Genomic DNA, 26,913 nt, shown 5'->3' with positions numbered 1-26,913 from the left:
TACAAATATTCACCTAAAAACAAATTTCCTGCAGGTAAACTTTCATTATGCAATAACAAAGGAGTGTGCAAAATTTCATTACTTTATCTGAAATAGTTTCTGAGAAAATATTCCTTCTTTATTGAAAACTGGGTACTGCGGATAACAAGTCGTAAAGCTTGAATATGCATGCCACATGAATAATATTTTTTTTTTTTACCTCTTGTGACCCACAAGAACAACAACAGGCATTGTTTATCGCACATGAAAGAAGTGATAAATCAATTATTCTAAATCTTGAAGAAAAACCATTTTTTAAATTATTTTATAATCCAATTCCCTTTCCAATCTTTTTTTTTTCTAGAACTACTCTGTGGCTCTTCTTGGTTATTAATAAATCCATTTAGATTAACATTTGGGCCGTAAAATATTGCGGAGAGATTCCCAACACTATGTGATATTTTTCAGGTTACTTATTACAAAATGTGATTTTTGGTCAGTTTGGATCTACATCTCCCCTTAAAAGATATAAGCAGCAAGCAGGACCAGCAAAAATGAAGGGCCATAGTGGGCCAAGCGCCATTTATTAAAAACGGAGAAAGCAAGGGTTAAAGTTAAGTGAATACCATAGTTTAATGAAGTTTGACATATCATTTAGTTTTAATGTGTATACTTTATATTACTTGCTATTTGTTTCCATTGAATTATGGTAATAACTTTACTTTAACCTTTGTTTTCTACGGTTTTAGTAAATGGCGCTTGGCCCACTATGGTTCTGAACCCTTCAAATATTCTTTCTTTGTATAAATGTGAAAAAAAAATCGATTTCATCTCTCCCAACATTCAGGCAGCTCATTTCTTTTCATAAATACAGGAAAAATGTATCACTAATTAAAGACACTTCGAATTTTTAGGTCTTTCATGACAGTGTGCGAGTTGTTTATGGTGGTTTCAGCAGTCATAACCCGTGCTTTTTCTCATGTCTTGCGATAGTACAATTGTCGGAGTGAAATTATTCATAACACTCATAATATCAAAACGAAAAATTGGTACTCAAATATCGAAAGAAAAGTTTGAATTATTTATTGAGATTGGTCATATTTCAACATCCCTGTCTATAATGCTCCGGGAATATAATGCATAATCCCATAGTTCTCATCCCTACATCCATACTATTATTTACTATCTTCTTTCTTTGTCCGTTTTTTCCTCACCTGTAATGCCGACTTTAGATCTAGGCTGTATAGGGGGGGGGGGCATGATCGTTGAATCGATACTAGACATGTACACATTGCGGCCTCCCTGGATGTGGTATAGGCACAACGCAGGGCCACTGCAGACACATCACAGAACAATCACAATTGCAATTTTATTCCATTTGCATCTGTCGAAAGACACAAAGACAACCTTTACATCACATCTGCATTTATTCAAAACACAATGTTAAGACAAAAACAAGTAATATAATGACCAAAGCTCGGAACTTGGGGACTTGTGTCTTTACACGTGACTAAGCGACCGGACTTCATGTCAACAAACTCCCGCTTCCAGCACGGAGGTACTGTCAGGTCTGCTACAAAAGTGGTTTGTGGCTGCAACAACATATTGATAATATTATGGTAGGTTGAAACATATAATAAAAATAAACATGAGAAATATATCAAATTTACTGTTCTGCTGTGTACATTTTATTACAGTGTATGACTACCTACATTCGAAGATTTTTCGGTAGTAGACTTAAAATACTGAATTTTTTCACTGTTACTGTTTTCTGTTCGATTTTCAGCAGTTGCTAGCTGATCTCGTATCTGAGAAAGATAAGTATATCCTAAATTTTTCTCGAAAATAGTTTTCAATTAGTGTGTCACTACTAGGGCAGGTCCCTCTACGTCTCGATCCATGGCTATGGACAGATTTTTCTACAATTTGAAGGACTGCAATGCCTTTCAATGAATTCCGTTTCCAGCCTCTACTTTGTGTGTGGCACAACTTACAAAATATAAACTCTCCATTCGAAAAAAATTATGTATCGCCTCCGAATTCTCCACGAAATTCTGTATCTAAAATTTAAAAAAAAAATGTATTTTCAAACTTCTATAATATCCATTCGAATAACACGTATTTTCTAATTCCTCAAACAGACCGTTTACCTTTAATTCTCTGAATGTCATTGGCTTCGACATAACAGTTTCTTCGTCCGTCTTCCTGTCATTAGTTATGGCCACTTTCTTAGTACATACGACTGTCCCTGAGCACTTGCAGCGTGAGCTTTGTGTACGTTGTACCTGTAACCTTACTCATGCACACGATACAAGTCCCCAAGTTCCGAACTTTGATAATGACTTCTGAGCTCCTCAATGACTTGATATGCTCTGATTGCAGTGCGTGCTCAGGAGATGCTTCGTCGAGTCGTGGTTCTACTCTTTCTGGCGCTCTCAGCCATTGCAACGACGTTCGAACACTGTAAGTCGCTTATTAACTGATGCTTTAAGGGAGGCTATTGGTTATTTTAATTCACAAATTCTACCTTTGCTTGTCTAACACATAAAAATGGTCTAATGGAAGTTTAAGTCAGCCATCGGAATTCGGAATCAATGCTTATAACCACACTACTTCCTAGAGTCACCAATTCGCGAGACAAGTTTGGAATGCACGGAGTATACATGACGTCATTACCCATGGGGTTGGATGGCACTGTGAGAGTATAGTAGGTTTGGTAAGAAATTACATTACCGCCTTTCTAATTCTGCTTGGCATGGGTCTTTACAATCACCACACATACTTGTATAAACAAGAATGCATTGTTGAAAACTAAATTGGATGTGTGTTTCTTATTTATCGCTAAGAATAGTAACCATAACTCTCAGTTACATTCCATACTGGGTGGCGCAGGTAAAAGTAGCCCGCCTCTCGTTTGAATGCGAATGCGATATTTTGACTGTTTGAAATTCCATTATCGTATTCTATCGTATCGGAACGAAATGAATAAACACCTACAACAATGGACAATTTTATCCAATAATCGGTTGTTGACTTTCTTTCTATCAGTCATCAATCGAATTACACGTGTCTGTTCGTATTCTGTAAAACTACTTCCTCGATACAAGAAAGATTAGAAATAAGTGGAAGCGTATGTGAGAACAGGTTTGATTAAGATTAAGGAAACCCACGAAATTTTCAGGACAAGTTTCCGGATAGAGGACAATTGTCAAAGAGAGCAATACAGGGTTTGGTTAAAAAGTGGCCTTAAGGGATCTGTGAAAAAAATAATATCTGTGGAAGCGTATCTGAACATGATTAGACGTGCATAGCTGTGTATTGATGATGCAAGGAGCGCCTTTCAACATCTGTTATAAAAGGTGAGTTCTTTTCAGCACTTCCCTTCTGTTTATTTCTTCCGTATTTACTCTATACCAGTGGTCGTCAGCACTCGCTGAAATGTGCAATGGGTACGCGGTGCTGTCCCCCGTGCACTGTCATGCAACAGGGAGAGATAGAGAGCATACCCGCTAGCAGCTACGGAGTGCACCCTAATGCACTGCGTTTTCCGCGGGTAAGAGAGACAAGCCCCAGCGTGCTCTGTGCTGATGACCCCTGCTCTATACTTACACGAGCTACTTTCATCTGCGCCATTCTGTATATCGCCAACAATACTATTTAATCACTTTCCACCATATGCACTATAATTCGATATGAAAGGTTTATTTCTTAAAGAATTGGAGATTATTTTTCAATTTACTTTATACTTCCTATCGAAGTAAGAAATACTCATAATAATTATACCACCAACAAAATCAATGCTTAAAAATAAATCACAGCTTGCCTTTCAAAAAATCAATTTTATTTCAACAATGAATGAGTTTCAATAAGTTTCTTTCCTTGGAGTCTGATGTACTTCGTCAGATCGACTTTCATGACATCAACAATGCTTTCTCTGTGAAGGGAACTGCGAAGGAAATCTTTGTAATAGTAAGAAATATGCACGTATTTTTATTTCAGTAGGCTAATTATTTTTTTCTGAATTGTAATATTTAATTTAAAACTAATTTAAACTAAATATGACCTGTATGTTGTTGTTTAGTCAACTGTCCGAAGACAGGTCTGAACCTCACAAGTAATACCAAGAAGTCACCACTTAAGAGACAACAAAGCCAGGAGATAATGGGGTAGGATGGTCAGTTCCTTTCCCCCTCCATTGCATACTTCGCCGACTAGCTACATATTACACTATTCAGACTTCAGATGCCATGACCTATATAATACCTATATATTATTTTAATGTACCGAAGTACATATGATATTTCCATGCAGATATTCTGCGTTATCATACGATGAAAGAGTAATGGAACGGAGAAAAATTCTCTCCGGCGCCGGGATTTGAACCCGGGTTTTCAGCTCTACGTGCTGATGCTTTATCCACTAAGCCACACCGGATGCCACCCCGGCGCTGGACAGAATCGTCGCTTATTCCGTCGGATCCCGGCCAACTAGTCACTCATAACGAGTGCACCTCAGCACATGTGTGGACTTCGGTCCTACGTTCATAGACATCTATGACGTAGTGCAGAGGGCGGCCACTAGAGGGAACCCAAGAGTTGGAGCTTAATCTGAGACGATTCTGTCCAGCGCCGGGGTGGTATCCGGTGTGGCTTAGTGGATAAAGCATCAGCACGTAGAGCTGAAAACCCGGGTTCAAATCCCGGCGCCGGAGAGAATTTTTCTCCGTTCCATTACTCTTTCATCGTATATAATACCTGCTTATAACTTGTTTGTGGGAGTTGGGGGCGGAAAATTTTAGCACTGCCTAGGGGCGGCACTATACCTAAATCCGACCCTGTTGATAAGTATTTTAAATTGTAGAAATTTATGAATAAAAATGAAAAGTAAGAATGTTTCCATTCGCCTTTCTTGATGACCCTATTCACCCTGGCTGCTTAGGATGAAAAGGGTCATGCAGTACTTTGTTTAATTTAATATGCTAAATTGTTGTAGAGTTAATTCTGAAGTACACATTTAATTTTGTAGCTAAAACAATTTTTCTGGCGAAGTATCACACTTATCTTTAGTGTTAAGTGAGTTATTAGAGTCGGGACGAGTGGCCTGGGTGAGGTTTTTTTCGGGGTTTTTTCCTCACTCTTATGGATAAATATCAGGTAACTCTATCAGGCGATTGAAATCCCACTCATCTTCGCCACTTCCTTTCCTCCCCCATCATTTTTTCCTCATCATCCCGTTTCTGATCTTTCAGATCATTCTACAGGCGGCGTCCCGGAACTTCTGACTCTCTCGATCGGCCTCCATGGAATGTACATAGCTCAACGACGTTGGACGGCTTCTGCAACGAGCACCCGAGGCGGACCTACTCGGGGGAGGAGTTTCGTCTCGGACCGACAGGGGGGGCCTTGGGGGAAGTTGCCGCAGCAGGAATGATATACGGATCTCTGTTGGCTGTAGGGACCGGTCGTCAGGGAGTCATGTGGTTGGGTTGGTGCGCGTAGGGGATCTATGGCACGCAACTCATTCCATATCGAGAGTTAGCGCAATAGATCTCAACAGGTCGCAGTGCTGGGCCATCCGTGCCCCCTCACTTAAATTCCATTCCATTCCAAATATGAATTTTGACACTATTCACCCTTGTTTACACTACTGCTGCTGCTACTGCTACTACTATTACTACTACTAAGTTGTAGCTAAATCGAAGTAGCAGAAATGCTTTGCATTATTTATAGCGAATAAATGTATAACGTCGAGTAAATTAATATTCTTGTACTACGCAAGAGAATTTTTTAAACTTTATTTCGGATTATAGACAGAAGACAATATTAAACATCGTTATGTATTCCAGGGAAATAGCGATTAACACAATGGAAGGAGTTAATACTGACTGTAAACTTGCGCTTTCAGGTCCTAATATGGAGAAACCTCCTCTGAAGTTCAGGGCTGCCAACTGTACGCAATATTTATGCTACTTTGTGCGCGGGAAGAATGCCACAGTCCAGGTGGACTTTGTGCCCGGTGAGTTAACCAAATGCTACCCATCGCGGATTGGTGACCTTAGTACACAGACATATGTATATTTTGTGTTTTATCTCTTTAATAAGGTGAGAGTCCAAGTTTCATAACCATGCAGAACAATCGATAATATAACCGTTTTATAAATTCTAACTTTCAGTTTTTTTTTAAGCAGACTGAATGGAAAAAACTTCTCAACCGAATAATAGCAGGCATTTCCCATATTCATTCTAAATTTAATTTCTTCTAGAGTGTCATTTATATTTGTTAGTGTTAAGGAAAACCTAAGAATGGTTCATAGACGCAATATTTCATAAAATGGAGAAGGAATAAAATTACAGATTTCTTCAACCCACATTCTCAATTATATTAACTATACTTAACATACTTACAAATGGCTTTCAGAGAACCCGGAGGTCCATTGCCGCCATCGGTCCCTATCCTGAGCAAGATTAATCCATTTCCCATCATCATATCCCACCTCCCTCAAATTCATTTTAATATTATCCTCCTATCTAAGTCTCGGCCTCTCCAAAGGTCTTTTTTCCCTCAGGTATTCCAACTAACACTCCATATGCAATTCTGGATTCTCCCATAAGTGCTACGTGCCCTTCTCATCTCAAACGTCTGGATTTAATGTTCCTAATTATGTTATGTGAAGAATACAATGCGTACAGTTCTACGTTGTGTAACTTCCTCAATTTTCCTGCAACTTCATCCTTCTTAGCCCAAAATATTTTCCTAAGCACTCTATTCTCGAATACCTTTAACCTCTTTTCCTCTTTCATGGTGAGAGTCCAAGTTTCACAACCATACAGAACATCGATAATGTAACTGTTTTTTATACATTCTTTCAGTTTTTTTAAAAGCAAACTGGATGGCAAAAGCTTCTCAACCGAATAATAGCAGTCATTTCCCATAATCATTCTGCATTTAATTTCCTCTTGAGTGTTATTTATATATGTTACTGTTGCTCCAAGGTATTTGAATTTTTCCACCTTTTAAAAGTTAAATAAATTTCCAATTTTTATATTTCCATTTCGGACTATGTTCTGGTCAGAAGACATAATCATATTATACTTTGTCTTTCCGGGATTTACTTCCAAATCTATCTCATTATTTGCTTCAAGTAAAATTTTCGTGTTTTCCCTAATCGTTTGTGGATTTTCTGCTACCATATTCATGTCATCCGCATAAACAAGCAGCTGATGTAACCCCTTCAATTCCAAACTCTCTCAGTTTTCCTGGACTTCCCTAATGGCTAGGGCTGAAAAAAGGTATCGATTATAGGCTAGATTGCATCCTACTTATACTTGTTTTTTTTTAAGATGGGACATGACAGGAGCGCTGCGATCGAAAAAACAACTGAATGTCACATAGCGTGGTAGGCCTGTTGCTATGGTAACAACGGTTGAGTTGCCAAACTTACCGTTCCCACATGGCGAGTGCTTAATAGCTCTCTTGGCGACATTCATTGTGCACACAATGTTAGTGTTGATACGTTCCGTCTTTGATTCTCTGTCGATTTTTGTATTGTTTTCTTACCTTCGCGTCAATTGCCAATGAATGTTTTAACGTCAGCCATCTTAACGTTAATTGCTAGCTTCCATCAGCTGGCAGCGTGGTAGTCTATATTGGCAACATAGCGCTGTAGTTCCAAGTTCGGCCGCTTAACTGTCATGTCCCATCTTTCAAAAAAGCAAGTATAGAGTTCTGTGTTTACAAAATGCTTGTGTGCACGCTCGATAGTTGCGGTAGCGACTGTTTGTACAGTCCGCTCAGTATGAATGAACTCATAATAGAATTTACATTTTACAGGATTACTTATGTTTCAAATTAATTAACTCGGAACAAACATTATATTTACAAAAAATACCATTCTTATCAATTAAGTCAAATACATTTTCCCTATGATCTGAATTCAGTCGCCTTATTATCTGTTCTTTGTTTGATTTTTGTTTCGGCATTTTGATATAACTTCACGTCACTTAAGCAGGTCTACTAATGAGGGAGTCGAATGTTCACTCTCTCTGCTCCTTACAGAAGGTAGAGACACTCGGCAACGCGACGCATTTTTTAAAAAATGTATATAGTTACTACCCTGATACCAATACTTTTCTTCAGCCCTACTAATGGCATATGCTAGAGTAGGCTTGTCCAAGGGAACTGCCCCGAACTGGCTCTCGGAGCACGGGAGCGCGAGGATGAGTCAGTGGCGGACGCAAGCACAAGTCGTGTTTTACTCAGTGGAGCGGCTATTATTTATATTTTCAAATAAATGCTTCTCAAATAACAATATTGTCAGTTTAAGTGTATGTACAGGAATTGCTCTAAACATTTATTTAATAGACTTATTAGTATTATGCCTGAAGAATACGTGCCCTTGCGTGTACCAAAATAAACAAAATAATAAAATTAGTTTAATTCAGAGATCACAGTATACTTAACATATAAAGATCATTTTTCTTGATTACAAAACATTCTATGAGATTACAGTACGTGTGTGTCTGTGCTATGAGACGTAAAATATCTCGACATACAGACTTATAAAACAGAGAACAAAAATCCCAGTACGTAAACAATCCCAGAGCGACAAGATTACAGTACGCCGACATCTCAAATAGCTAACATCAGTCATCGGAAATGTTGAATATTATTATCATTGCTGACTATCAATGAAGTGTTAGCTGTTATGACTGTGCGGCCTGACCTGTGCGACCCAGCCCACCAGTAGTGACGAGTAACTCGCTCGTAGTCTATCTATTTACTTTTTGCAGAGGCCAAAATCCCTTAATCAAGCTGCATAATGTTGAACGCATTCGGAGATTTGCGCGTAAATTTTCTGTGAATGTTTTCCTTTGCGTAATCTTCCAACAAATAAATTCACTCTTCAATTTTATACTTCATTGGTTATTGATAATTCAGTAACATTATTATTATTATTATTATTATTATTATTATTATTATTATTATTATTATTATTCTCTCTGATCCATTTAATATTATGTGTGGTGTGCCGCAGAGCTCAACTGTAGGACCTCTCCTATTTTTAATCTTCATTGACCACATTTGCAAAAGAATAAGTTCTAATTATCTATTATTCGCTGTACTTGTCCACGGAGCAAGTTTTCTGTCCATTGCAATGAATTTCCAGCGCAAGGTCACTATTGCACCGTGTAAACTGCACAGCGAGCTGCTAGATTGTAGAGGCTATGAGGAAAAAGCGCACAAATGACTTCTGGCTTGCAAAACGATCCTTGCGCCGCCGTGTACACAGCGTTGAGGAAAGTCTGGCGCTATCTCCTTCTGGCATGATCAAGTTAGATAATAATTGCAGCTGGCGCAGCAAGTCTTCTGTACGGTGCTAGATATTCTATTGTGTTTATTGAAGAAAAACTGTAGAAGAAATATAAAATACTCTAAGTATTGATATAAATGATAATATATTTTGTATTATTTATATAATGTAGGACCCAAATCTTAATTTATTAATGTATGATATATATACAGGGTGCTTAAAAAGTGTCGCATATTTTTATAGGAGATAGTAGGCCTATAGTTCTGAACTAGAAAAAAAGTTGCTATAAAAATGTGTCCGGAAACAAATATCTGTTGAGTTATAGCTCATGTTATACTATATACCATATTTATGATTTACATCAACACACTCCCAGGTCCGGGCGTTTAACCTCTTTCTGAGCGCTACTGCGCGTTTAACCCTCAATGGGAGGGACAATATTTTCTATGATGCGTGCAACTGCGGGAGTAGAATCAGACAGGTACAGTTACGGAAGAAAAAACTGGCCGATGAACAGCAAAACTCGTAATGTTACTTATGCCGGTTTTGTTGTGATTATCACAGTACAGAGTACTGTTTACTCGAAGTTGCTGGACTAGGAGAGAAAGGCTTTAGTACTGTTTCTGTTCACATTCTATAAGGTTGAAACTCTCGTGTTTTTGTCGATGTACAGAAATTTATTTCATTGTTTTTACCAGTATGAGGAATGTTACTGATTTCATTATCAACTCCTCTGTTCGTCTCTCTTTACTCTATAGACATACGGTACTTCGTTTATTTATGTTTTTTTTTTACTTTAATATCTTCCTGGCAAAACATACGACGAAGAGTAAACATAATTGAGATAGATACAATACATACGAACTTAATGGTAAGATGATATAGACGTGAACAGTTAGTTAAAGTAGAATAAATATAAATTGATTAAGGTAATCCAATACAAATTATATAAGTGAACATTCAGTTCGATTGAAATAAATAAATACCTATAAATTACTTTCGGTAAATAATTAGTAATGAGGGAAGAGAAACACAAATAGATTTGTTAGTTAGAAATAATTTTTGTGCAATTTAGGAAAACGTTTGATTATATAAGTGATTCTAGTGTTTACTAGAACCTATTTATTTATTCTATTATTAAAGCTACAGGGTGCTATTCATAGACATTTCCCTAGCCCGGGCTACGAGCGTGCTAAACAGGAATCACATCACGTCACGTCACGTCACGCCACGCCACGCCACGCCACGCCACGCCACGCCACGCCACGCCACGCCACGTCACGTCACGTCACGTCACGTCACGCTGACACTGGTTTATGAATACTTTGAACTCAACTTTTCAGGAAAGAAAAAAAACTTTCTACAGCTTTTCTGTTAAGTTTGATTTAAATGTTGTCAACAGTAAAAATGTTCACTAGTGTTTGTAATATATATATTATTAACAAACTTAGCTCTATGCCTTGTTAATATTTGTATACAATTGTTTTAAATTTTAAAACTTATTTCCTTTTTCCACTCAATAATCATACAGATACTTTATTAGCAGGGAACGGATTTATATGGACTAAAAATATATGAAATATGTAAATATATATGTAGTTATTTTTACCAAAATATGGAATTAAATATGGATTTTTACCAAAATATGGAATTAAATATGGACTTAAAATTATAAAAAAATGACTATGTACGTTAAATATTGGTACATTTTAATCAAACTAAACAAAAAATATAATGGACGTACCTTATCTTCCAATGTAGTTTCAACAAAACACAATTTTTATTGTCTGTTACCATAACAATAGGTTACAAACATTTCTTTCAAGTGCTGAAAAGTGAATCTTCTTCTATTGTCTCTGAGGATAGATTTATACTGACTAAAAGAGCGTTCGACGTCACAAGAAGTAACTGGTACATAATTCAATTTCACAATGTCTGCTGGGGATAAGTCCAAGTTAATCTTCACTGTTGATTCACCACTCATCACAGCAACAGCCTTTTGTAGTTCTTCATATCCAGGGTTTTTTGAAAGTACAGTGTCCACCTTAGCTCTTACTGCATCTGCAACTTTACCTCTACCACGATTCAGTTGTTCCACAGTACTATTTATAATTTCAAAACTTTCAGATAGTGAAAGGTGCCTATTTTGGAGACTTTTGAGCGTTTTTATGATGCATGAAAATGTATGCTGAATGTGAGCTAAGTCATTCTTCACACTTATGTCACAGGTAACTGTTTTCGCAGTATCAATTGAGACTGCATCTTCAGAGTCCAATGCAAGGAGAACATTGTTAATAGAGTCTATATGTTCGGCATAATATTCAACTGCTTCTAGCCATGTACCCCATCTAGTTAAAATTGGCTTTGGTGGCAATGGAATTTCAGGGTACATTTCTTTCAACACGTTAACTCTACTGGGAGCTTTGAGAAATACTTTTTTCACTGATGAAATCAACAAATCTACTTTAGGGAAATTGTCTCTGACCACTTCTGCCACACGATGAAATGCATGCGCCACACAAGTAAAATGAGTCAATTTAGGATATACAACAGATAATGCTTGTCCAGCTTTGACCATATAAGGGGCAGCATCGCTAATAAAGAATAACACATTATCGTACATAATACACTTTGGCCACAGGATACCCATAGCTTCGTTGAACAGTTTAACTATAGTTTTGTTATTGCACTTTTCTAGAACATCACAATGTAAAAGAATTCGTTCAGAATATTGTTCACTTAACAAACCGATAACTACATTACCAACAAGTCTACCTTCTTTGTCGGGAGTCTCATCAATGGAAACCCAAATTGAACTATCTTTAATTTCATCTCTTATCTTCTGTATTGTCTCATCGTAGATGGATGGAGCATACGTCTTCCTAAGTGTTGACTCATCCGGGATTGTATGTTGAGTATATTTTTCAAGGAATTCCCTGAAGACCTTATTCTTTAGTTTGTAGAGAGGAATATCAGCAGAGATGAGAGAACGGCACAGGTCGATGTTAAACTCAGATCTTACATTCGATGTTGTTGGTTGTGTTAAAAACAATTGTCTCTGCTTGGAATTTAGTTGTTTGTTGGCCTGATGTTTACTAGTTGTAATGTGTTGTTGCACCAGGAACTTTTGTGTAGATGATACTGCACACTGACACAAATTACAAAATAATATTTTATTGTCAGTTGATAAACCATCTTCTTTAAATTCTGAAATGTAACTTGTTAGTTTTGATTTTAAATTGACTGAATGACGTACTTTTGGCATATTTACCGTCTTTATAGTATGATTTACAAAACTGAACCTATGTGTACTCTGACTGGCATTTAACTGTTGAGCTGCACAACTGAAGTCTGTTAAAAATTTTAAATTAAATTAATACAGTTTTGTAACTTACTTTCCCATTGTTGATAGGACTGCTAATTTTCAAATAACTCTGATGTTAAAGGGATTACTGAACATGTGTTTAAATCTCTATTGTTGAAATGTATTTTTAAAAGTTAATGGAATTTTGTTTTGTTTTATTTTTAAACCTAATATAATATGGACTGTTTTATATGAAATATGGAAAATATATGGAAATTAACGAAAATATGTACTAAACTCTAAAATATGGAAAAATATGGAAAATAGAAGTAGGATTTTTCAACCCTACACATTGTGAAACATAAAGATAATGCAAAATATAAATTATATTAGCTTTATAAGTAAATATGTATTTACATATAAATCCTTTCCCTGTTTATTAGCTTCCTAGCCTCTCCTCCAGTTTTTTCCTTCTTTAAAAATGTATATAGATGATTAAACAGGTTAATAACGACTTCCACATTACAATTTTATAGAAAAAAATATACAGGGTGAATCAAAAGTCTGGAACCATATATATATATATATATATATATATATATATATCTTCCATATGCTTGATTTTCGATTGTTATAGGTGTTACCAGTATTTGTAAAACCAAATGCTATTCCAGTGACACATTCGATTCTAGCTCTCAGCTATCTCAAAAGTCGCCATTTTGAATGCACCTTTCAAATTTTAAATGGAAAGGGGGTCATATAAGTACTCAAAATCATCTGAAATTTTCTGAGAAAAACAGTGGTGCAATTCGTTTTGAGATATGTCTAATCATTTTCAAGTTATTTAAAGATAACTGTAATAATGACACAAACATTAGTTACTGCATCTACAGATATTTTGTAACACGGTACGGTACTAAGGAAGCTTTGGAAAAGGTGTTTTTATGCAATTATGGTAATTAATTTTTCCTGCTTTACTGTTCGGTTAATCTGTGGCAGTTTCAATGCATTGTTGTTAGAAAGATTATGAATACAGAATACTGTATGTACATATATCCAAAGCTTGTGAAGATAAAACATCTCCTGTACACGAATAAAGGAAAGTGACAAGTTCTGCATGTAGTCGAATAATAACCCAACAACATTTCCCCTTTGTTTACATGTATGAGTTACTTCCTGTAGCTTATTATTAGTTTATTATAAAAAATTTCCAATATTAGCTGTAATAGAACAGTATTGAGTGGAAAAGGGAACTACTACAGAAGTTATTTCCTTCTTCCACTCCACACAAAAGAGACATGAGATTTTACGTGGGTAAGAATGTTAGTAATATTCCCTTTTTCAGCTCATCCAATGGGTCTATCATTGAGGAACAAAATGGCTATCTCAGTTCAATTTAGCAAAACAGTGTAGTTATTCCCTTTTTCCACACACTGGTTCAATTCATCTGCAATCCTAGGACACCGACTCTGTAGTTACACATTAACATTGCGTTGCACTTCCGTACACACATTTTCTATGGAATTTAAGTCAGGAATTCTTGGTACCCATGGAACCTCTCGACATCGTCCCTGTGAATGTTGAACCACCGCTGCACGGCGACGCATGTGTGTACCGAAGACAAGTCATGTTGGAATTTTATTTTGTTTTCGGGCTTAAACACACGAACACTAGGTAGCATCACATTTTCCAGTTTATTGGTGTACTGATGTCATTCATATGCCTATGAATCCTCCATAGTGCACCGCCACCATAACCAGAAATCCGTACCCCACCGACACGGACAAACGACCACTGCGTTGTCTCTGGACCACAAATATTCAGGGTCAAATCTCTTGGATTGTTTCGGTCGATATACGTGCACTGGCCTGCTATAGTTCATAAACATATCATCCAAAAAGATGACCTCTTTCCATGGATAGTTCTATGAATTCGACAAAATGTGACACGATCGATTCGATGGTCTTCAGTCAGAACTTCCTTCACCGCTGTTCTTCTCAGCACAACGTTGGCACTATTGAGCCTTTTACTGGCGTTCTGTTGGAAGCAGGAAATTCCCTGCCGGCCACAAATATTTTGGAAGTATAAAATGAAAGCGCCTCGAACGTTCTATTAACATAAGATCTTGTTGTGGTGTTGATGCCTTGGGTCTTCAACTACCAGGTTTATGAGTTACGTAACCTCGCTCTTGATACTGCGCCCACCACCTGGACGCTGTTCTAGTCGCAACTCTATAGCGTTCTCCAGCTCGAGCCATGCTAAATCGGCCTTCCTTTAGCAGTGCAATTACTTTGGCTTTGACGTCCATATCTATGGAACTGAAATACTAATGATGATTTTCGTAGTGGTTGTGGCTATTTATAGACAAATTCTGTTAACAGAACTCTAGAAAGAACACGAAATATACAGTAGTCATAAACCATAAACATGGTATGTCTGTAGAGTGAAGAGAGACGAACAGAGGGGATGAAAATAACATTAACAACATTCCTCATACCCGCAATGGCAAAACCAATGGCAAAACAACTTTCTGTATGTCGATTAAAACACAACAAACGTTGCAAATATACACATAGGCTCTGTGCCGGATTCAGGCCTAGGTAACTTAGACACTTGCCTAGGGCGGCAATTTCCAGGGGGCGGCATTTTCTCTCTCTCTCTCTCTCTCTCTCTTTCTCTCCCTTTTTCATTTTTATTTTACAATGAAATTTATTTTTAAAACACATGTTGGTAAATCTTTTCTGAAGTTTCTTCTTGAACACCTTGTGGAAGTCAGATATTGTTTTGTTATCACATTGTCGCGGTCGTGGCAAAAGTGAAAGGAAAATGTCCAGCTGCATAGTTATATTGTAATGCCGGTATCACATTATTATACTATGAAACTACTTAAATTTAACTGCTTGTATGAACAAGAATGCAGTGTTGAAAATCAAATTGCATATTGTTGTTTATTAGCTATTTATCGCTATGAATAGTAACCACAACTTTCAGTTACATTCACAATATAATAGCCTATATCAGCGTTTCTCAAACTATGGTCCTTGGACCACCTGTGTCCCCGAGGTCTGCCCTTGTGGTTCTTCAAAAAGGACAGAAGAAAAAATCAAATTCAAACGAATTGCGTATCACACTATCTGAAAATCTCAGAGTTTGGAAATGACACATGACAGTCACCTTTCACTTTTACTCCCAGTACTGACATTTTATGAAATTTATTAACCTACCTGTCTACCGAATTCCCACTCTACTCTCAGATAAAAAGAGGGATTTAAAGCACTATGAACATGGTGTTTCTCGCCATCTTTTCCCTGCACATCAGCTGACGACATGTGGCTAAGTACATTGGAATATCCTCCAGATATATTCTCAAAACTAAACGAACTAAATCTCTCTCTACAAGGTAATTCTTTGACTGTATGAGAAAAAAGTGTTCGGGAGGAAACTTGGTTTGTGGGTCAGATCCGTAAAACAGAGGTTTTTTCACTATTTCCGACCCTTAGAGTCTTCTTTGATTGAAAATGATTTCGTTATTGGAAAGAAAATTATGCAATGACATACGTTCGCATCTCGAAACTCTGAGGTCACAATTTGAAACTTATTTTCCATGTAAATATGACGAATTTTCATGGGTTCGCGATCCCTTGATATTGAAAATAACAAACTTTCGTTGAGTGAAAGAGAAAAGTTAATTGAACTCTCGACTTAAAATGAAATTCCAAGCAGAAAGTATGGTTAATTTCTGGACCTCAACACAAGTGAAAAGAGAATATATTGAACTGTACAGTGGTGCTTTACAGATTATAATTCAGTTTGCTTTTACGTATCTGTGTGCGAAAGGGTTTTCATCACTAACTCTAATAAAAACAAAGTACCGAAATCGACTCTATGTATGTAACGATCTCTGACTTAAGCTTACTGGCATATATCAAAATATAGAACAACTGCGCAAGAATCGGCAGGCTTATCAATCTCATTAATGAGAATACCAACATTTTATTTATTTATTCATTCATTCATTCATTTAAAGATTGTCCAAACTCTAATACCTTGATTTATTAAAAATTTAAAATGAATTTTTTTTCTATTAACATTAACTTAATTAGTTAATACTAATGTAAAGTTAAACGAAGTAAATTAATTTTAATTAATTAATTCTGTTTTAAAATATACTGGTATTAAAATATGCTTTGCTTTCAAAGGGAACAAGAGTAAGGTGGTCCTCGGAACTGTTCTGACTTAAAAAAGTGGTCCCCACTTCAAAAAAGTTTAAGAAACACTAGCCTATATCATGAACGATACTATTTAATCCTTTTCAGTATGTTCACTATATACTCGTAATTCGATTTGAAAGGTTTATTCTGTAAAGAGTTGGAGTTTATTTTTCAATTTATTTTATACTCCTGTCGAAGTAAGAAATACTCGTAAAAATTATACACCAACAGAAACCATACTTAAAAAAAACACAGCCTGCCTTTCAAAAATAAATTTTGTTTCAACAATGAATAAGTTTGAGTATTATGTTTCTTTGCTTCGAGTCTGATATGCTTCGTCAGATCGACTTTGATAATACCATCATTGCTTTTTCTGTGAAGAAAGTCCGAAGAAAGTCTTTATAATTCACAAGTAAGATGCATATATTTTGATTTCAGTAATGTACTGTTTTCTGAAGTCGGCCTGGTTGGCGAGTTGGTATAGCGCTGGCCTTCTATGCCCAAGGTTGCGGGTTCGATCCCGGGCCAGGTCGATGGCATTTAAGTGTGCTTAAATGCGACAGGCTCCTGTCAGTAGATTTACTGGCATGTAAAAGAACTCCTGCGGGACAAAATTCCAGCACGTCCGGCGAAGCTGATATAACCTCTGCAGTTACGAGCGTCGTTAAATAAATCATAACATTTAACATTTTGTTTTCTGAATTGTAACATTTCATTTAAAAATAACTTTAACTGAACGTCACCTGTATAATAGCTCTCTATAAACTGTTTGTGGGATTTGGGGACGGCAAAATCTAGCACTGCCTAGGAGCGGCACTATACCTAACTCCGGCTCTGCATAATCTACAGAATACTGTAGAATGTAAATAAAACCATTCCGAAAGCCAATCTCTCTAAGGGACGAAGTGAAAAGCGTTAATGTACCCCATGAAGTTATTTCTATTCACTACATTATACACCAACAAAAATCATGTGCAAAACAAATCAAAATAGTGTTATAGAAGTAGTCCAGTTGGAAAAACTACCAACACAATTATATCGAAAAGTCTCGCTCATTGTCAATTTAAGTCTTTCTTGATGAATGCAATAGCGAGTAAGGCGATCTGTCATATTATAGTAAAGTACGGTGACTTAGTCGTGGCAAATTATTGAATAGGTTCTTTGAACTGAGGGAGAAAACATCATCGTTCACGGAGGAAGAAGAAAAGTCTGTATCATAAGTGAAGAATGAAAAAATGGATTTGTGAACTTGCCTTCTTAATGGAATTATCTGAATGCTTTAAATTGTTTTCTACATGGTAACAACAAAATTATTACACAGTTATATGACAGAGTGAAGGCGTATAATATAAACCACCTTTAATTATGGAACGTTAGCTTAACTAAAAGGATAAGTTACAGCACATTTTTCAATATTAACAACGATATAGGCATACTAGTTTCTTAAGACTTTGGATTTCGAAGAATATATTCACACATCATGACGATCTGCACCAGAAATTTGATTCGAGATTTAAAGATTAGGAAAATTTTCAATTTGATTTTCAATTAGAATTTGTAATTAGAACTTATTGATTTACTTTACGATAATGAATTGAAGGATAAAAATCAAAACAAAAGAAGTTATCTGACTTTTCTATGAACTTTCCATGTCTTAGATTTCCCCGATTGTACAGACATCCTTTTTCGGAATCATGTAGGCCATCTGTGCGAATAGTATTTTTTTTTCCTATGATGAAGATAAACAAGCCATATCATGGAAGCCAATTATCGGATCACAACTTAAAATGTGCTGTCACATTATGCACTATACAAACAATAGTTCCAATCGTTGAGAAATTGCTGAGGAAAAAGAGAATTAAACAAATCCCGAAAAATCAGTGCTAATGCCAGCGTTGAGTGGACTGAATGGAGTTAAATTTCTGCATTACTATTCCTAGGACTTTTATGTGTTTTGTTCAACATTTTCCCTAACAGAAGCAGTTTACACATTTACAGTAATTGTCATGCATTGCCCGAATAATTAACATGAAATGGGTATTACATTTCTAAAAGTAATTATAAATGTATTAACTTCTAACTTTGTTGGAAATAGGCTGCAATTTTTTTTTTTTTTCAAATTGCTTAAGATAGTTCATTTAGTTATTTATATTCAGCCCGTATCTTTTTTCCATCAGAAAACAATCATAAACCTATGCAGTAAATTCATATTTTGGTCCCGCCGCTGAACGTCTTACCTGCCCTGTTACGACTTTCCGCGGGCGAGCGGGCAAGGCTTGATGACGACACAGTGCTCTGAGTTGGGGACCACTGCTCTATACTGTGATAATCACAACAAAACTGGCATAAGTAACATTACGAGTTTTGCTGCACATCGGCCAGTTTTTTCTTCCGTGACTGTACCTGTAGGTCGCTGAAGCTAACACGAATCGCCCAGCCCTGCACTAACCCATTAATATTAAATATTTTGAGGTTAATATATAATGTGTACGAATGGTTTTGATATTGTGAATGGGCATAGAGTATAATCAAGAATATTTCTTATTTTATTGAACATTTTGTCTTACATTTTCACTTTATTTGTTTAAGGTCAAAATGAAAAAAAAAATAATTACAATGGACACGTGAACGAGTAAGGCTACACTATGATTGTCAGCGCTAGAAGGCCAAGTAGAACGCTCTTGCGCCAGAGAATCTAGCGCGAATTTCATAGCGACATGTAAAGATGTGCTGCAAGATCTTTCTGAGAGTTTCTAGCGCTATACAAAAAAAAATTGAAAATAGCATGCTATTCTGACCATGTGTGTGTAAACGCGATGTGTAAACGTGTGTGTGATATTTCTGTTGCGCTATTAAAAATAGATATAACTAGCTTTGTGGACAGGTACTTTTAGGGCCGATTGTATAAACCATTTCATCTTAGATCAGAGGTTAAATTGATCCTCGTTCTAGCTGAACTTGAAATTTTGTGTTGTATAAAGTCTAATCTGAGATTAATTTGTCTTAAACTAAAGTCAACTTTGGCCGAAGAAATTTCTCCGATTAAGTTAGATGATCGAAGTTCAGTTATTTCTTTTCTGTTTGAAGTATACGAGTGGCAGATTGTACAAAAGGAATAACCATTATTATTAATATATATACGTATGGTAGATAAATTTCTTGCCTTAATATACAAACATTCTTATATTTTATAAGGCTTTATCGTGTTCAGCAGTATCACATAACATAACCTATAATTATATTGTTTATAACAACCATTAATTATTCATGGATATGATAGGTACATTCATAAATTTTCAATTAACGAAAATTGTCGTTTTATAAAGCTTTATTATGTTTAGCAGTATCAAACACCATAACATAACAATTTGGATAACGGTCAATCTTCTTCTTATTGTCCGCCATTATTTACAATGCACAAAACAAACCATTGTCTCCAACAGAGTGTGCGGAAAGTCGCCAAAAAGTAGTTGGAAAGTCGCTAGATTTCTTATTATCAACAAAGAAAGATTAAATTTTGTCACTATGAGATGCTAAAAAGGTCGCTAAATCGCTATTTAAGCAATATAAAAGTTAAAAGAAATTGTGGTCGAAAAAGAGTTAAAGTCGCTAAATTGGCTATACTGAACAAACCTGTACAACATGGCCCGCGCATCACATACTTCACCTGTTTATGCGATGTTGCCAAGTCCTTTTCACGTGAAATTAGACTGCATTTGAACCTAGATAATTTGATCGCAGAAAAGTTTTATACAATAGAAGAAGTGTCTGAACTCGGTTCACTTTCCGATCTTCGATCAAAATTGATCTACAGTCAGAGAGTTTTATACAATTGGGCCTTAGTGTAGTCAGCCGGTGTGAGTTGGGGTTGCGCCTAGCTTGAGGGTTAGCGCAATAGGTCTTGGAAGTTCGCAATGCTGGATCTTAGTGTTCCCCCAACAAATTAAATTCCATGTGATAATGTATTGTATTTATTTTCTTATTACCAACAGATCACGAGATCACCAGCATGCAATCTAAAGCATATGCCTTCGTACTGGACGCACCATTAGAAATAATGGAGCAAAGCCACGCCTGCGAATCTTTGGTCAACCAAGTGTGTCCGCTGCCGAAAGATGAGTCTGCCACTTATCTTTTTAAGCTGCCTATCCCTTCGATCTTTGCACCGGTGAGTCCGAAATATGCAATCAACTCAATCATTCCACTGCTTCAGAACAAATGAAGTAACATATTTTCAATATGTGCAACTTAATTAAAATCCGTATAAGCCACAGCTGCTACGTCTCACTAATTATTTAGGTATTTTACTCATGATGTGCCAAATATCTCTACTAGCAAAATCGTGTTGTAGTCTTTCTCATTTCACCGAAATCAGGATACATAATAGTAGCTCCTTTAATTCTTAAAAAAAAAAAAAATCCCTACATATAATGTGTGTATCAAAATGTTCAATACTGAATGCTTAGTGCACTTTTGCTAATGAAATTGAAAGGAAAACTCTACAAGCTGTAAAATTTATGAAAATAATAAATGACGAGAACTGTGGTAGGATGCCTTCCGCCAGACTAGCGGGCCCGGATTCGATTCCCATTTCTATCTCGGGACAAGGAGAGGTGGCGGTACACAACTTCTAATCACTGGATTGTGCACCAATGTGCCTGGGATAAATTCAAAACCTCTCCACAATGCATATGAAGAGAAGGCGTATGTCACTGTTGATAGTGATTCGTCCCTTGGACAGGGACGTCAAGCCTGGTACTTTTCGACAGGAGTAGGTTACGTGCCGGCACCGGATTCCCCTTCTCCCTTTATCATCATCATCATCATCCTACCCTATTCCCTACACTTCACTTACACGAACACTTACACATACAGTCACCCTAGTATACGACATAACCCTCCCAGGTACACCATGCATTGCAAGTCCCGCCGAAGTGATGTGCACAGGATCACAGTCCTGCCATCTATCCGCAATATTCGGAACCCGAATCACGCAAATGAAGTGGGTAGGCATTGGATACACACTTTGTATTTTTGCAAAATATATGTTTTTGCAAACATTTCTATACTAGTCATATAGAATTTCGAAGCACTTCAAAAGTTGCATTGTTATAGCATTAAATATTTAAATATTAGCATGAAAGCAGGTCTACGATACAGGCCTACTAAGGGCCGATTTCACCAACATATTATCTACTAATTCACAATTGATTAACTGTAATTTAACTTAAATACGGAATCTACGTAAATATTAATTTTTGGTCCTACAGAATCTATATGTTACGGTAGCAATTGTTGTTAGAGAAGAAAAATTCCCTCCGGGCCGGGGATCGAACCCGGGTCCTTGGTTCTCTAATCACTGAGCTACGCTTAAGTTCAATTCACAGCAACGGATCGAACCCCTCTCTCCAGTGTTTTTCCCTTTGTGACCTTACTCCTTGTTCAACATAATTATGTTGACATATTATATTAAGTCAACTGCCATTATACAAAGAGCGTACTTGGTGGCAGGGATTCCCCAGTATATGCACTTTTTGGCGGAGAATCTACGTAAAGATTAATTTTTGGTCTTATAGAAAAAAAAAACACTGGAGGAGAGAGGTTCGATCCGGTGCTGTGGATTGAACTTCGCTGTAGCTCAGCGGTTAGAGCGCTTGGTAAGTGAAACCAAGGATCCAGGTTCGATCCCCGCCGCCGGAGTGGATTTTTCTCCTCTAATAATAATTGTTACTATAACAGATAAATTCTGTAGGACCGAAAATTAATCTTTACGTAGACTCTTCGCCCAACAGTGCATATACTGTATTAGTTTGCCCTTGAGTCACCAGGCAAAAGCTTACCATTTTAGCACTGCAAACTACGTTTCAAGAACTAAATAACTGCAAACTTGTTATATGGTGTATTGCGCATTGAGAATGTGCCATGTAAAAGTCGTAATTCGAATGCTACTAAATTAATTTTGGGAAATACATGAGCGCGAAGTCGACAGTTATAAAATTATATGAAGAAAAAGTGGAAGGATGATCAATAGTGGCATGGCATCAAACTAGTTCAAGTGATTCATGATAGAAACATAAATCTTGAAGATAAGCCTCTCTCAGGACAGCCATCTTTTATAGGTGGAAAGAGCTGATTACAATTCAAGCAACAATAATTCTATGTCTGCAAACAACTCTTCAAAAATTGCACACGCATCCGATTCTGGAAATGGATTTTGATCTGCGGTGAAAAATGGATTCCTACATTAATCTGACAAGAGAAAAAGTAAATATATTTTTTATTGGGTTATTTTACGACGCTGTAAAAGGTTATTTAGCGTCTGAATGAAATGAAGCTGATAATGCCGGTGAAATGAGTCCGGGGTCCAGCACCGAAAGTTACCCAGCATTTGCTCGTATTGGGTTGAGAAAAAACCCCGGAAAAAACCTCAACTAGGTAACTTGCCCCGACCGGGATTCGAACCCGGGCCACCTGGTTTCGCGGCCAGACGCGCTGACCGTTACTCCACAGGTGTGGACCAGTAAATTTACTTAGATCTCGAATAGAAACCATTCTTTACACGAAGTCTTATAAGACATAAGGTTATGCTGTATGTTCGGAGGATTTACGAAGATTTTATGAAAATCAAAACTTGTTCCAAATGATCATGCGGCTGTCTCCTAACTCCATCCTAAACAAATAACACTAGTGCAATAAAGTTTTAAGTGTCTCTATCCAGGTCTGACCATAGCGTGCTTCTTTACATCACCATGCATCAAAATACCTGATAATATTAAGATACTCAAACATTTAGTAATTAAATAGTATAAACAAGCAATCAATCATCCAACACATTCCGGCGACCAAAGTAAGGCTGGTTTTTGGACTACTACGACATCCCTACAAGAATGAAAGTTTTTGGTACATTTAATAATTATATACCTACAATAGTCTGAAACACCTGTCGAGTTTTCTTGCCTTCAAATCAAAATCCGTATCGCCAACAAATTTCTAATAGTAACAGAGAGGCAGGTGAACTTGTTGAAAATAACGGATTTTATTTTAAAAACACTCCTTTGTTGCTTTTGTGTATTTATTGTAAAATAAAACATACAATAAAGCAAGAACTTTTTGAGGCTGTCCTTTAAAGACTTCAGTTACTTCTTCATTCTATAATCTTACTATTTTATATACGACTATTTATAGGCATATATAGCCTATTGTGACAGCGACGTGAGATTCGAACTCACGACCAGCGTCCCGCGAGAGAGAGCATATCGCGCGGGCTTCATGAAGCATTAGGAATGGCGCGCGGCGGAGAGGGGAAAGGGCCAACGCGGCGAGAGAGTGGAGCGAGAGTGCGCGCGCAACTGCTGCATGCGAAGTAAGGGGGAATGGACCTTCCCGACCCTTCCAGAAGTGCGTCGAAGTGGAGATATCCAGATAATTCTCTACACACCTGTAGAAATTTCTCGCAACTATGATTTTGCTATAAAAGAAGAAGCGCCAGCGAACTCGAGCAGTTTAGTTTTCAGTTATTCAGTCAGTGAGTAAGCCAGAGCAAGCAAGCCAGACTTGTGTGCGGGAGTTCGACTCGAGTGTGCGTCCGCATCTGCGTCAGCATCCGAAGGTCTGAGTTCGAGTGCAGTGGACCGCAGTTGGAGGGACCTGAGTTCGAGTGCAGTGGACCGCAGTTGGAGGGACCCGAGTTCGAGTGCAGTGAACTGTCTCTGAAGGTCTGTGGTTCGAGATACTGTGAACTCGAGTGACTGAGATAGAAGAACTGTGAACTGAGAACTGAAAGTTCTGATTTGTAAATAGTGCTTTGTAAATATTAGTTAAGATTAACAGTTCATTGTTGTTCATACTAGTCCAAGTAAATTGTCATTGTCATCAGTGGAGTGCTATAACGAATACTGTGTTGAGTGAAAATCCAATTGTTGACGAGAGCGTTCAAGGCGAATTGTAGAAAGAAATCATTGTTGTGACGAATAAATTACATTGTTGTTACTAATAAAATTCACACTATATATATTAAATAAGATTTGTGAAAGACACTACGTATCCTTGCATACCTTCGTAACTGATATTTAGGTAAATTTTACTTATTTCCTACTTTTACTACAATGCTATATGACCAACGGCGTAGCTCAGTCGGCTAACGCGCTTGCCTTCCGTTCGAGCGCGGGTTCGATTCCCGTTTGGACTCAATAGCTGATTGGGTTTTTCCCGAGGTTTTCCCCAACCGTAAGGCAAATGTCAGCCAATCTATGGTGAATCCTCGGCCAAATACCATTTCGTTATCACCAATTCCAACGACGCTAAATTACCTAGTCGTTGATACAGGATCATTAAATAACCAAGTTTTAAAATGTTATATGAGGAGCAAATTTTCAAAACCTGACATATGACTTTTCAGAAAATGCTACCAATACTGTAATGAACGAATTATTTTCTGTGGTGAAATTTGATTATAATGCATAGCAAAAAAAAATAATAAATAAATAAAATAAGTAATCTTAAGTATTTTACCACGGAAAATTTTTTGTTCATTGCGGAGATATACGTTTTGAAAGTTTGCTCATCATATTTATATGTAAAACTTTATAGCTTGTATCTGTTTCGGATTTCTATATTTACTTCAAAGTGACGAGAATTTTATCCTCTCCACTCTCTAAATTGATTCAATGGAGCCATTAAACTTCGTTTCATTTTACAGTAAAACCTTGGATTACGAGCATAATTCGTTTCGCAAACGTGTTCTTAATCCAAAACACTCGCATATCAAAGTGACTTTCTTCACAAAAAAACAATGCAAATTCAGATTAATTCGTTTCACAACCTTTTATTCATGTAAAATACAGTATAATTTAGATAAATTCAAATACAATAGTACAACACAAATTACTTTACTGTATTTTGTTTTTTAGTGTTTTTCACTTATTTTACTTCTTAATAAACATCTTGAACATTTAAATAAAATATTATGTTCACTATCACTAACGGAATCATTTCTGACTGCTTGACTGACTGGAATCTTTGGCTTTACTAAGAACCTATCCAATGACACCTGCTTTTGCCTGTTTTGAGGATTTTGCGGAAATGTGACATTGCATTGTCGTTAAACAGATTTATCACACTCACTGCTACAACCTTATCAGGTTGGTGAATTTTCACAAAATTTTGTACTGCTTCCCATTTTTACACACCTCTTTAATCTCATTTGAAGCGAGGAATTCGTCCGCTCTTTTCTCTTCTTCCTCCTCAGACGAGATCCCCTCCTTTGCCTCTTGCTGTTGCTCGCAAGCGAAGCAAGTTGCGTACAAATCGTGCTGCTCGTATTGCAAGACATCGCTCGTTTATCAAACAAAAATATTTCCTCATTGTTCTCTCATTTTGCAAAACACTCGCAAACCAAGTTACTCGTAATCCAAGGTTTTACTGTATTTCGTTTCAGTGTATTCTTTCTGCGTTATGTTAATTATATGAATCGTCTGAATTACGTTGGATCTGTCATATTTATACGCTAGAATGTTATGAAATTGAATCTGATCAATTGGTTTTAGAGTTCTCATTTCAGTATTGGTGTTGTTCATTGTTACAGATAATGGTTACGCTGCAGCTCTCTCTCATAGACTCCGTCACGGGTAAGATCATCATGTGTTTCCAAATAGAATGCAAGTTCGTATAATAAAACTTCCGTAACCATGTTTGACTAAATTAATACATCTGTCTCGATGTGCTGTTTCTTGCGTTCTCATTTTTCTAATTATTATAACCCTATATATTGAGAAGTCGCAGATATTTCCAGAAATACATTTTTATTTTTCCTTTTCCCTCCTTCCTTATCCGTTTGAAGACAGTAGTGCAGTAAACACGATAAGTGAATGGCGACAGTACTTCATTCGAAGCTCTGCGGCGAGTATGGTAAAAAAAAAAAAAGATAACATGCGTTGGAAATTATCTCCTACAAATTTTTCGTCCAAAAGAAATGTATGCAGTATCACTCTGTATGCAAGGTAAATACAATTTGCTTTAATTATGACACACACTTTACAAATACATGTAGGTATTTCATTGCAAATCCAGCATTCTCCAATTTTTCCTATTTTCTGCCTTCCTCTTGGTCT

The 26,913-nt window shown here is 36.8% G+C and overlaps 1 protein-coding gene across 2 annotated transcripts in view; it reads left to right on the top strand.

Annotated features, from left to right (window-relative positions):
* The window catches only part of LOC138704298 (NPC intracellular cholesterol transporter 2-like), a 37,780-nt gene extending 11,250 nt beyond the window's left edge, over positions 1–26,530 (top strand). Inside the window, exons 2-5 of one of the 2 annotated variants that reach the window (XM_069832163.1) lie at positions 2,362–2,442; positions 5,884–5,994; positions 20,797–20,972; positions 26,388–26,530. In XM_069832163.1, coding sequence (XP_069688264.1) covers positions 2,362–2,442; positions 5,884–5,994; positions 20,797–20,972; positions 26,388–26,474 — 455 coding nt within the window. In that variant the 3' untranslated portion in view covers positions 26,475–26,530. Of the gene's footprint in view, positions 1–2,361; positions 2,443–5,883; positions 5,995–20,796; positions 20,973–22,923; positions 23,063–26,387 lie in introns of those variants that run through there. The other variant, XM_069832162.1, reaches the window with a different exon arrangement.
* The last annotated feature ends 383 nt before the right edge of the window (positions 26,531–26,913 follow it).

Source organism: Periplaneta americana, chromosome 8 (genome assembly GCF_040183065.1).
Source record: "Periplaneta americana isolate PAMFEO1 chromosome 8, P.americana_PAMFEO1_priV1, whole genome shotgun sequence".
Taxonomy (NCBI): domain Eukaryota; kingdom Metazoa; phylum Arthropoda; class Insecta; order Blattodea; family Blattidae; genus Periplaneta; species Periplaneta americana.
The sequence above is the reverse complement of the archived record's forward strand: the minus strand, read 5'-3'. Positions and strand labels throughout refer to the sequence as shown.